Genomic DNA, 12,692 nt, shown 5'->3' with positions numbered 1-12,692 from the left:
GAAAGCCACATGAACTGCCCACCAACACTGCTCACTCCAGATCTCAAACCAATTCCACTTTCCAACAAGCCTGCATATCTACCAAGCTTCAAGTCAAAGCTTCTAGTACATAAAATAGAATGGCTACTTTAATTAAAACTTACTGAGATTCTTCATTTGCTTAGAATATTGTCCTGCCAAGATTTTCTGGATTATGTGAGGCCGACCTGTGCTTTTCTGAAACAAAAACAATTAGTCAATTAAAAAGCAAGATAGGATTACATCTGCATGGAACAGTGCTAGCACTTTCTCTAATACCCTCCTTAAAATGGGAACATTTACATGCTGATGGTTTAGTTACCAAAAATGAAAAGTATATGTCTTGTTAAAAGTTGAACTTCAAATAAAATAGAGCATCATCCAATTGCCCCAGTTTAGATAAAAAGCATAGTTTCATTAGTACTCTTAAACCTTAACTTTCTTCAAACACATGCATAAGAAATTCACAAGAAAGAAACACAGTGGGCAATGACTGCACAATGTAAGATGAATACTTTAACACTTCTTCAAAATGCAAGTAAAAAGATATGCCAACTTTTGCCAGCAGGTTGGCAAAGGTTTAAAAATTATGACAACCATAGTCAATTACAGTTGCAAGGCAAAAATCACTTTTACACACTGCTGGTAGCACAGGTCAGAGAGAAATTTAATAAGTCTATCAACAATCTTGAAAATATCCATATCCTTTGCCCAAGATATTATACTTTTATCAAAGTCTTATTTCCATCATTATAAGCTTCCATTACTGAGTGCAAAGGATGCGTTACCAGTTTACCAATTTAATGCTCATAAGCACTCTATATGTTGCATATTTCATTGCCACTTAACAAAAATATTGAGGTTCAGAGGATACATTAATAAGTTAAAATTATATTACAAAATAATGGTCCATTTATTTTTTAAAATATGGGAACGTATCACTGAAAAACTGGAAGAATGTGCACTGAAAGGTAAAGAGAAGTTATCCCTAGGGGATGGGATAATGGATAAATACTATTCAGTTAAATATTTGCTTAATGCACTTTTCCAAATTCCCCACAATGTTTTATAATCATAAAAAAAACTTATTTTAAAAAGTGATCTTATTAAGTTATATAAAAGACATAATAATTAAAAGTTTTGCCATTCATTTATCATTTGAGAAATAACATGAGTTCTCACAGGAAATACCCTATCCATATTACTGGACTTATAAAGCATACTAAAATTAGTAGTAAATTAAATATCAAAAATCTAAATTCAAGTACCACAGACTCTTAATTCTGGTATCAAGGAAAAGATACATGGAGTGATGAAACCCACAACTAGCAACATAATTTTAAAAACCAGCTAAAGTTTTAAGCATTGCTTCTTTCCCTCTCCCGTGGTAAAGATGAGGATAAATCGTTGCATGAATGAAAGGCAGGCAGTAAAAAGGAAGGCAAAAGAGAAAAGGCATTAAGTATATAACAATCAGCTCCTGAAGAAAAGGATTATGGGTTTAACAATGCAAAACCAATGCTGTAAACATTATGATAACACCTTATAAATCTCTTTAACAGTTTAATAGACATAGTCATATATATTTATTAATTCATCAAATGTATAAAATTGCCCTATGAGGGATGTAATGGAAAATTATTTCATTTTACCTATTTAAAGACTCAAGGCTTAGAAAGTTGTTATTTGGGGGGCGGGGGTGGGGGTGTTGCTCTTTGGCTTTTTGTTTTATTTTAGGGTCACAGGATCCTTAATCAATGCCAGAAATCAAAGTCAATTTTTTACTGTATGAGTGTGCTGAACATAGTTTATCTACCTACAAGTAGAGTACGGGAAAAATATTTTACTTAATCATAATGTCTTTATCTATCTAGGTGGGGTAATCTTCATTATCTGATCATTTTTAAATTATCAGTTAAAAATAATACTGCTTTACTCAAACATAAAGACTTTTCTGCCTCAAATTTGAAATTACCCCATATTCATACACATGTTGCCATATAAAGAAAATAAATACTTATCTGTTCAACTATTATTATCAATAGCCTGAATGACTATTTCCTGTCTCTAAATTTATCTTATCTCCATTCGAAATTTCCAAAGACTTAAAAAACACCTTTTTCTGCTCACCATCAATGACTGCAATATCCTGATGCTATCACTTTCAAACTGCTATTTTCCCATCAGCAGTACTTTTCACTGTTAGGACTTCCCAACTGATACCTCTCAGCACCTTCACCTCCTACGGTCTGCTCCTCTCCAAGCCAGCAGAGCTCCTTGCAGTTCCTAAAATGCACTGAGAATGCTCCTACCGCAGGGCCTTTGCACTTCTTCTCCTGTGATACACATCCAGTCCCCTAATTTCCTGAAAGTCTTCATCCAAAAATCACCACCTCATGTGCCCTGCCCTGGACAGTTAACATAAATTTTCACTCTCTTCCCTACCATTCCAAGTGGCACTAGAGGTAAAGAATCTGCCTGCCAATGTAGGAGATGTAAGAGATACAGTTTCGATCCCTGGGTCGGGAAGATCCCCTGGAGGAGGGTATGGCAACCCACTCCAGTATTCTTGCCTGGAGAATCCCAAGGACAGTGGAGCTTGGCAGGCTACGGTCTACAGGGTTCCAAAGAGTCTGACTCAACTGAAATGCCTTGACATGCACCACCTTCCCAGCTTCATTTTTCTCTCCTCAGTATGCACTATCTAACATACCATATAAAATTACTTATTCACCTATTTCCTTTCTCTGCCCCTGAAGACTACACACTCTATTAGCTCAGGTTCTATGTCTATTCTGTTCACCATTTTACCCCCAGTACCTAAAATAATATCCAGTATGCAGAAAGCCCTTATTACAATATTGATGAATATATGTGTGCTTAGTTGCTCAGTTGTGTATGACTCTATGATCCCATGGACTGTAGCTCGCCAGGCTCCTCTGTCTATGGGGATTCTCCACACTAGAATATTGGAATGGGTTGCCATGCCCTCCTCCACAGGATCTTCCCAACCCAAGGACTGAACCCAGGCCTCCTGCATTGCAGGCAAATTTCTTTACCGTCTGAGCCACCAAGGAAGCATGAATACATAAATATACCAAATTTTAAATTTAGTTGCATTCTATTAGTTAGCAACATGATCAGAGTACATGATTTCTTTTTTCCAGTTTTATTGAGATATCATTGACATATAGCACTGGAAAAGTTTAAAGTATACAACATAATAATTTGATAGATGTATATTATACAATGAACACCACAATAAGTGTAGTTAATATCCATCACTTCACTTAGTTATGCATTTTTTTCCTTGTGTCGAGAACTTTTAAAATCTATTCTCAGCAGCTTTGAAATATACAATACTATATTGTTAATGACAGTCACATGCTGTACACTGCATTCCCAGAATTTACTTAACTTAAAATTGGAAGTGTATTCTTCTAACCACCTTCACTCATTTCCCCCACCAGTCTCTGGTAACCACAAATCTGTTGTGTTCACATGAGTTCAGTTATATAGATTCCACATACAAATGAGATCACATAATGTTTGCCTTGTTCCGGCTGACTTAACTCACTTAACATAATGCCTTCATGATTTCTTACCTAGGTTGCTGGCCTATGCATGACTCTAAATATTATCTTCTTCCATATCTCAAAAGAAAAATAAATACTGTTTAATATAATCATAGTTGAACCCACAAATCTCCCCAGTGAAGATTCTTAGACTCATAAAAGTTATATATATACTTGCTTACAGTCATACAACTATCTAAAGACCATGAGAATAAAAGCTTGCTTAAAGGAAAACAAATTGGTCAGTATAAAACAAAGCATCTTATCCATTTTCTCTTCTGACTGGGAAGAACTGATCTTAGCTTCAGAAAATATTTGAGGCCTCTTACCATCCCTTATTGACATGCCACCTCCGACATGCAACCTAGGCTCCCCCGTCCGTGGGATTCTCCAGGCAAGAACGCTGGAGTGGGTTGCGTGAAAGAAGTCGCTCAGTCGTGTCCAACTCTTAGCGACCCCATGTAGTGCTCTAGATAAATGTACTTTGAAATCTACGTGATCATCTCTTGATTGCTCAAAAACAAAATGCTGGAAAAATAAAGCACCATAAAAAAACTGATGTTACAGTCACACTCACCTCATTGTGAACCAGGTCCAGTGGTTCTATCATATACACAAAGGTATGATCTTCAAACATACCACTACGACACAAGGAACCACAGAAAGAGAGTTAACACATATAGCAAACACACTGTCTTTAAAAATGAGTACATCTGAATAAATACCTTTATTCTGCCTCAAATCAAATTCACATATCTGCATGGAATCACCCTGTGGTCCTAGCACTGCACTAGACAATGTCTAGGCTACAGAAAGTGCAAAAAGTGTACAAGAGAAGCAAGCATACACATTATACCTATGACTGATTAGTTTTTGGAATTAAATGAACAGATAAGAAGGTCAAATTGGGATAGGACTATTGATGCTGTTCTCATATCTTGAGTTATTACCAAACCATGCACAACTAGTACAAATTTGATTCGCAAATCCAGTATCATCTGTAAGAAAACAGGTTCTTAGTGTATAAGAATAATCTAAAAACATTTGATTCTGAAGAGGCAAACAGAATTATCTTTATGCTTGCAAATTGTGAATTTCTAAGACTGTGTTGGGAACCACATTTAATTTTGAGAGACATAGGATTTTTTGTAAAGTGTGTAAATAAGATTTTCAAGATCCGTTTCATCACATGGCCGTAACAGATTTTTCCACAAAGTGGTACTGTGTTTGAATCTAAAAGGCACCTACAAATGTTTTTTAAGAGCCTGCCTGAAAACCAAAGCATGGGCTCCTCTTCTTTCAAACCACCCTTGCCGGGCCACCTTCACCTTATCCTTAGGTTAAGCTGACTGATAGTTCTGGGAAATACCTCTGCGAAACCTTTCTGGGCTAGGTTCGGCCACCCCCAAAGCCCCTGTCCTTCTCCTCCACAGTACCCACCAAAATGGCAGTTAAATAACAATCTGTATAATTATTCATTTAATCTCTAAATCACCGCCAGCTCTAAGTGTTAAGAGAGCAGGGACTATGCTCTCCTTGTTCACCACATCCAGTCTCTATCCCAGGACTGGTACAGAAGAGTCACTAAAATAAATATCTTTGAAAGACAAGATGGAAAGGGCGAAAGGAACGGATGAAAGCCAGGGGATTCTCCCTATGAGAGCCCCACATACTGGAGTCCATTGCAGGTTGACAGAGCCACCCTTGAGTCCTTGACACCTCTGATGTTGCCATGGTAGTAACAGTGCTCTCCACCCTGTAATACAGAAGAAGATTTTACCGATAAATTACACTGTCTCCAGCATGATTCTCTCTTTGGGATGCATCTGTAAAGCCAAAAGAAAGGCAGGGATGATCCTAGAAACGCCTCCAGGTAGTTATGAAATCTCAATGTTTCAACTTTTCTATAAGAAGCAGGTGTATATTCGATGTAATGAAGAAAAGGCTTTAACAGGAATAAGACATTAATGCAGCTGGAACAACTTTTATACCTTTCCTAAGCATGGGAGGGAGTAGACACTTAGCAGATATTGTTAGGGAATAAAATCTTCTACATAACTGAGGTGATTCCCCCAAAGGTGGTGTTTATCATCATTTTTTTATGGAAAACTACACAAGACTTGGTGATTTGCTTTCCTACCTTTTAAAATCAGTTGATAAATTTTTTAGAAATAATGTATGAACTTACTTTCCAAAGGCAAATAGTAACTGCAAGACCTATTTAAACACACACACACACACACACACACACACACACACACAGCAGTTTCCTAGCACTTTCTCTCACCTCCTCCATACCAACTATTTTTAACACTTTCAGCTGTTTCTTCTGCTGTTTACCTGTGTATTTCTGAATGGAATATTTATACTGTTATATCCTAATTTATTTCACTTTAGAAATTACCTTCTTAATATAGAATCTCGAAAACTCTTCTTGCCCACAACACATTCTAACACACATCAGAAGCTTTTGGTTAAATTATATTTAGCGTTTGTATTATGACTACACAAATATTGTTCATAGCTGTGCCACTCCAATGACATTGTCTTTCATGCTCTATTTTAAAATTTTTTGAGAACTTTTCTTTCTTCTCTGCTTTTCCATGTATTCAGCATGAGTACAGACCCTATCATCTAAAGTATTATCTACAACTCTTCTCCTATGATCAGTTATAGCAGGTAAGTTATCAAATCCATTTTGTTCCTGGAGACACCCCGCTGGTTTCACCCTCATGCTAGGTCTGATGCATGGCTGCATCCCAGGACTGGTCTACAGCATGATCCTAGGAACTCCTCTGTCCTCCTTCTGTATTGAATCCTAGATCCTATGTCTTCTGCTTTCGTGATCCCCTTTCCTGGAGGTACACATCCTCTGGTAATTTGTTGAAAAGGTATTTATGAAAGATAAATTTGAAAGTTGAAAACCCTGTTTCCATCTTCACACTAGATCATGTGGGTGGGGAGAGAATTCTAGATTGATAATTACTTTCTCTCAGTATTTCAAAGGCATTGTGCACACTCTTAAACCTTCTAATGTTGAGAATTGGAAGTTATTCGAATGTTAAACATTGTCCATACAATCTATACTTCCCTTTTCAAGAAGATTGCAGGAAATTCTATTCATACCCATTTTCACAAAATCTCATGATGCACCTCAGGGTGGGACTTTGCTTATTGATTGTGCTGGGCACTTTCGAATCAAGAAAATGCATTCTACCCAATATTCTGTAATAACCTACATGGGAAAAAGAATCTGAAAAGAATGAATATCTATATATGTATAACTGAATCACTTTGCTGCACACCCTGAAACTAATACAACATTGCCTCCTTGTTGTTTTTTTAATTTAAATTTATTTATTTTAATTGGAGGCTAATTACTTTACAATATTGTATTGGTTTTCCCATACATCAACATGAATCCGCCACGGGTGTACACATGTTCCCCATCCTGAACCTCCCCCGCCTCCTCCTTCCCCGTACCATCCCTCTGGGTCAACCCAGTGCACCAGCCCCAAGCATCCTGTATCCTGCATCGAACCTGGACTGGCGATTCGTTTCATATCTGATATTATACATGTTTCAATGCCATTCTCCCAAATCATCCCACCCTCTCCCTCTCCCACAAAGTCCAAAAGACTGTTCTATACATCAGTGTCTCTTTTGCTGTCTCGCATACAAGGTTATCGTTACCATCTTTCTAAATTCCATATACATGCGTTAGTATTTTGAACTGTGGTGTTGGAGAAGACTCTTGGGAGTCCCTTGGACTGCAAGGAGATCTAACCAGTCCATTCTGAAGGAGATCAGCCCTGAGATTTCTTTGGAAGGAATGATGCTAAAGCTGAAACTCCAGTACTTTGGCCACCTCATGTGAAGAGTTGACTCACTGGAAAAGACTCTGATGCTGGGAAGGATTGGGGGCAGGAGAAGGGGCCAACAGAGGATGAGATGGCTGGATGGCACCACTGACTCAATGGACATGAGTCTGAGTGGACTCCGGGAGTTGGTGATGGACAGGGAAGCCTGGCGTGCTGCGATTCATGAGGTCGCAAAGAGTCGGACACGACTGAGTGACTGAACTGATACTGTATTGGTGTTTTTCTTTCTGGCTTACTTCACTCTGTATAATAGGCTCCAGTTTCATCCACCTCATTAGAACTGACTCAAATGTATTCTTTTTAATGGCTGAGTGATATTCCATTGTGTATGTGTACCACAGCTTTCTTATCCATTCATCTGCTGATGGACATCTAGGTTGCTTCCATGTCCTGGCTATTGTAAACAGTGCTGTGACGAACACTGGGGTACACGTGTCTCTTTCAATTCTGGTTTCCTCAGTGTGTATGCCCAGCAGTGGGATTGCTGGCTCAAAAGGCAGTTCTATTTCCAGTTTTTTAAGGAAACTCCACACTGTTCTCCATAGTGGCTGTACTAGTTTGAAAATAATACAACATTGTTAATCAACCATACTCCAATATAAAATAATTTTTTTAAAAACCCTACAACTCCACATGAAACATATTTGAGCATGTGTCAGTGCAGGTAATAACAATATTTATATTAAAAGAGTAAAAAAAGAAAATGCATGCATTTCAGTTCTGGGAAACTTCTATTGTTTCTCTGATACGCCCCTTCCTTTCCATTCTTCTCTACAAGTCGAGCTTTTCTACTAAAGCAGAGGAATGGCTGCCTGGCTCGCTAGGGTAGGGAGTAGATCAGGGATTTAGTACCTTCTCCAAGTAGACTTTCAACCAATCTTTCTGTTTTCTGGTACTTTCAATTCCTGGGGCTTTATGGGTGAAGAAACACAAGTTGGCTTGGTTCTGCTTGGTTTTGTCCCAGTGGAACTTAGCAGAGCAAGAAAAACTCAAACCTAGGACAATTACTCTTCATCCATCTGCTTTCTAGTTCCTACAATCTTATGGACACCTCTTATTAGTTGTTTTCTCTTCTCTTAATCCTTGTGGGTTTATACCCTTTTTTAAATTCCTTAACTGTTATTTGAGTATCTCACTATAAGGAACTAGAGATAAATATAAGCACAGAATCCACAATCTTGTACTACAATCCTGTTACTATTTTGTAAAGTGTTGCTTTTGCTTCTCAGAAATCTACTCCCAGTACGCAAATACTGACTTCTATATACTATGTCAAATTCTATTTGCATATTCAATGCCGGAACTTGTTGGGGCAAATGGTACCACACATTTCAGTAATTTGAGAATCCAGATTAATACCTTGTAATTAAATATCAGACTCTTCCCACAATTCTAAAAACAACCATAGGAAACTGTAAATTCCATCAAATCAGTTATAGAGCACTTTGTGTCACACCAAAAAGCTATCTTGAGTCAAGTGACTGTTAGAAGTGCACAGCAAACACTGTCATATTTACTTGACTTTTCTAAGAAAAGCTCTATTTTTTATATTTTCCTGCAAATAATCTTTTTTCCGAGAAAATATTTCCAAGTCTTTTCTTACACTTCAGTTTCGTTCGCTTGCACTGAAAACTGAAAGCTGATGCGCTTTGGTACCTGTTTTAATTAAGGTAGATTATCATCTGAAGGGAACTGTTCAGTTCACGGTATATGTGGATATGGATCACGATACTTCCGGGACTTTGAGACTTGCAGTAATATCTAATCCCTGATGTTTATCATCATAAGAAAGCTTTAATATCTAATTTGTGTAATTATATTAAACACAACATACAATTTGGCAAGTCCTAATTTAGTGTTAATATTAGTAGTATTAGAAGACTTTCTGACTTCCTTATTGCTTAATTTACACCAAGTTTTTGAGAAAGCATTACCAGAAAAATACTATTTGGCAACTGTCCAGATTATGTAGCACTTTGTTAATGTCATCACAAAGTAAGATCTTTGGGTATTTCATATTAAATAAATCCCTGTTGAGAAGTATTCTCTCTTGGGTATCAGGATGACAGGAGCAGGTCAGGTCAGGCCTCTTCCAGGGGGAGGGCCTTGTTAACGAAGACACTGTATAGTCAGTTCCCAAGGTGCCTCCACCCAAGGTACTAGCCAGCTAAAACCCTCACTGCTTAACAGTAACTGCCATCTCTGTGTACAAACAGGGAGAGAGTCACAAAGTGCTAAAAGGCTCTGCCGCAGACAGTGGAAAGCTAAACTGAATCCCACATCTGTAGGCTCCAGTGTTTCTTTCTGCAATCAGGAAGGCCTCAGACAGTTTAAGAGCACTGGTCAGAGACTTTGAGATCACCACCTATGAGGGGGTCACAGACCTGAAACTAGGCAAATGGCAGGCAGGAGAATCAAAAAGGGCTCAACCGATGCACGACACAGGTCCACATGTGTCTCCATGGGCATCAGCATTTTCAGATTAAAAACTGTCGGGCACTTATATTCAACAAAAATGGAGAATCTAATAAATAGAGATTATTGCATCAGCATTTTCAGATTAAAAACTGCCAGGTACTTATATTCAACAAAAATGGAGAATCTAACAAACGGAGATTATTGCATCGTCAAAGGGACTTAAAATAGGATGCATATACCTGAATTTGAATACTGCAAAATAAGGATACAAAAAAACATTTCAGAGAATTGGACAACTTGAGAACCCAACGCCAGTTTAATTGTTTATCTTTGCTAAACTCGAGGGGAAAAAATGTCCAGGTATCAGAACATTTACATGTCCTAATTTATATATTTATATATATATATAGCTGAACTACATAAATTTTAGTGCTATATACATTTTTAATAGTTCACACAAGTTACACTATTCAGATTTAAAATAACTTTGTAGGGAGCAGTGTGGGATGCTCTCTTGATTTCCTGGGGAGTGTTTTTTTCAACCTCCCAGCCAAGAGCCTTGCCCACAGAAGCCCGTTGCCTCTGACAATACTCCCTGCCAAGAAGCATTCATGGGAGAAGTGAGTTTGAGCTTGACCATGGTGATGACTTGATAAGGAAAGCACACACACACACAAAAATTTTAGGAGAGAAACATGATTAAAATGACAAAGAAAAGAACCAAGGTAAGAATAGAATACAGAACCTACAAGGGCAGGGATTTTTATCTGCTAGGTTCACCACTGCATATCCAGCTTCTAGAACAATGATGAGATCAGAGTGAGTGAAATCAACAGCTGTTTAATGAATGAATAAAAAAGGTCTTGTCACTTAGGCTCATGAAGAAGCCAGTCTTAAAGGACCAAAGGATTCAGGCTTGTTGAAAGAGTGGGTAAATAAACTCCCATTACCTATCTGAGTTGTTTTTTTTTTTTTTTTGAGACACTCTTTTGTGATTCAGTGAGTTTTAATATATTAAAATAGAATTGCGGGACTTCCCTGGCAGTCCAGTGTTTAGGATTCTACGCTTCCACTGCAGGGGGCACAAGTTCTATCCCTGGTCAGGGAACTAAGATCCCACATGCCAAGTGGGGCAGTCAAAAAACAAAAATAGAGGCTGCCACTGAATGACTTAGAATATGGGAGAGTAGAGAAAATGTGTTCTTCCTGTAAGGAGGTGAATCTCACCCCCAAAAAAGAGGAAGGGACTATGTAGACATGCTCAGCTCCTTCCCATCACTTAAAGTGTTCTTGCTTCCCTGGGCAAGAGTGAGCAAAGAAATAGGAAGAAGCCAGGGTGAGCAAATACAGTTAGGAAAGGACAATATCCCCACCCCATAAAATGCAGAGTAACAATGGAGGTGGGGACAGAACCACTGCTATCGATCCATTCAGTCTTACACTGCTGGTAGTTCTTTTACTAAGAAGAGAAACCAAAGTATTAGCAAGCATTTAAAGTGAATGGTTCACCTACAAGGGATTTAATAGAAATAGACTAAATTGAAAAAGAACTGTTATACCATTATATTGATGCCTAACTCCTTTAGAACTGATACACTAAAAAATAACTTATGTTAATAGGTTCATCAATAAAATTGACCAACAAATCAACTAAGTTGTTTTGTTGTATACTGTGTTCAAAGCATCATGCTAGGAACTGTTGGTGCAGAAGCAAAGTTCTGTCATATGCATTTACTAATACCTGGCACCTCTGAGCGACTGGACTGAACTGAACTGAATTCTATCCTGCCTACTTAATCTGTTGACCTCTCAGTTCCTATATTCACTTCACAAGGAAAGAAGCCCCTTTAATTCACTTTCATTCAACAAAAGTAAAAACATAGGACATGAACCTCTTCTTAGTTAAAAGTGGGAACTAGGTGGGGGCTTGGTAGTCATGAAATGGGAACACCTAGACATGTAGTAGCTCTGAAGTGTGACTCATCATTTTGTTTGAAACTAATTCCCAGAATATTTTAAATGTCCACATTTATATTTCACTTTAAAGCCAAGTAAGCTATTAGTGATTCTGTTCCTCCCTAGTCAGACGAATAATAGTGTGTGTGTGTGCGTGTGTGTGTGTGTGTGTATGCACGTGTGTACTTTTGTCTAAATAATTTGAGATATTTGGAAGAAAGTTTGCAAGGTGTAAAAACAGGCTTATTTAACTTGCCATTCTTACATACTAATTTTCTTTTCTGGTATTCAGTATGAAGATTTTCTTAACATGGAACACAATGTGAACTTTAAAGACACACTTTTAAAAATAGATATGCAATGATAGTAGGAGTATGAATTTATACAAAATTTTAGAAAGAAAAACTGTGAATATGTGGCCAAAGCCTTAAAAATGTACCAACTCTTTAACGCAGAAAATTCCATTCTTCAAAGTCATCCTTAAGCAATTAGTAAAGAAGTACACGAAATATATTTAGAAGGGTTTTACTTAAAATTATGGCAACCCACTCCAGTTTTCTTGCCTGGAGAATCCCCATGGACAGTGGAGCTGGTGGGCCACAGTCCATGGGGTCACAAAGAGTCGGACACGACTGAGTGACTAAGCACCAGCACTTAAAGTTATTTGTACAGTGAAATATTAGAAGCAATTTTAAATGTCTATCATTGTGGGATTAAACAAATTACAGCAAATGAACTGGATACAACATTATACATCTTTTAAAAACAAAAGTTTAGCAGAAATTTTAATGCCTGTTAAAATATTTATAATATTGTTAGGCTAAAATCAATTTTATTTTCTCTG

The 12,692-nt window shown here is 37.6% G+C and overlaps 1 protein-coding gene across 4 annotated transcripts in view; it reads right to left on the bottom strand.

Annotated features, from left to right (window-relative positions):
- The window catches only part of ADAM23 (ADAM metallopeptidase domain 23), a 189,371-nt gene that overhangs the window by 71,911 nt on the left and 104,768 nt on the right, over positions 1-12,692 (bottom strand). For all 4 annotated transcript variants that reach the window (XM_069578117.1, XM_069578121.1, XM_069578119.1 and 1 more), the window contains exons 5-7: positions 5,267-5,349; positions 4,171-4,234; positions 144-216 (exon numbers count right to left, since the gene is read on the bottom strand). In XM_069578117.1, the coding sequence (XP_069434218.1) occupies positions 144-216; positions 4,171-4,234; positions 5,267-5,349 (220 nt within the window). The remainder of the gene's footprint in view (positions 1-143; positions 217-4,170; positions 4,235-5,266; positions 5,350-12,692) is intronic.

Source organism: Ovis canadensis, chromosome 2 (assembly GCF_042477335.2).
Source record: "Ovis canadensis isolate MfBH-ARS-UI-01 breed Bighorn chromosome 2, ARS-UI_OviCan_v2, whole genome shotgun sequence".
Lineage (NCBI taxonomy): Eukaryota > Metazoa > Chordata > Mammalia > Artiodactyla > Bovidae > Ovis > Ovis canadensis.
This window is presented reverse-complemented; position numbering and strand designations above follow the sequence as displayed.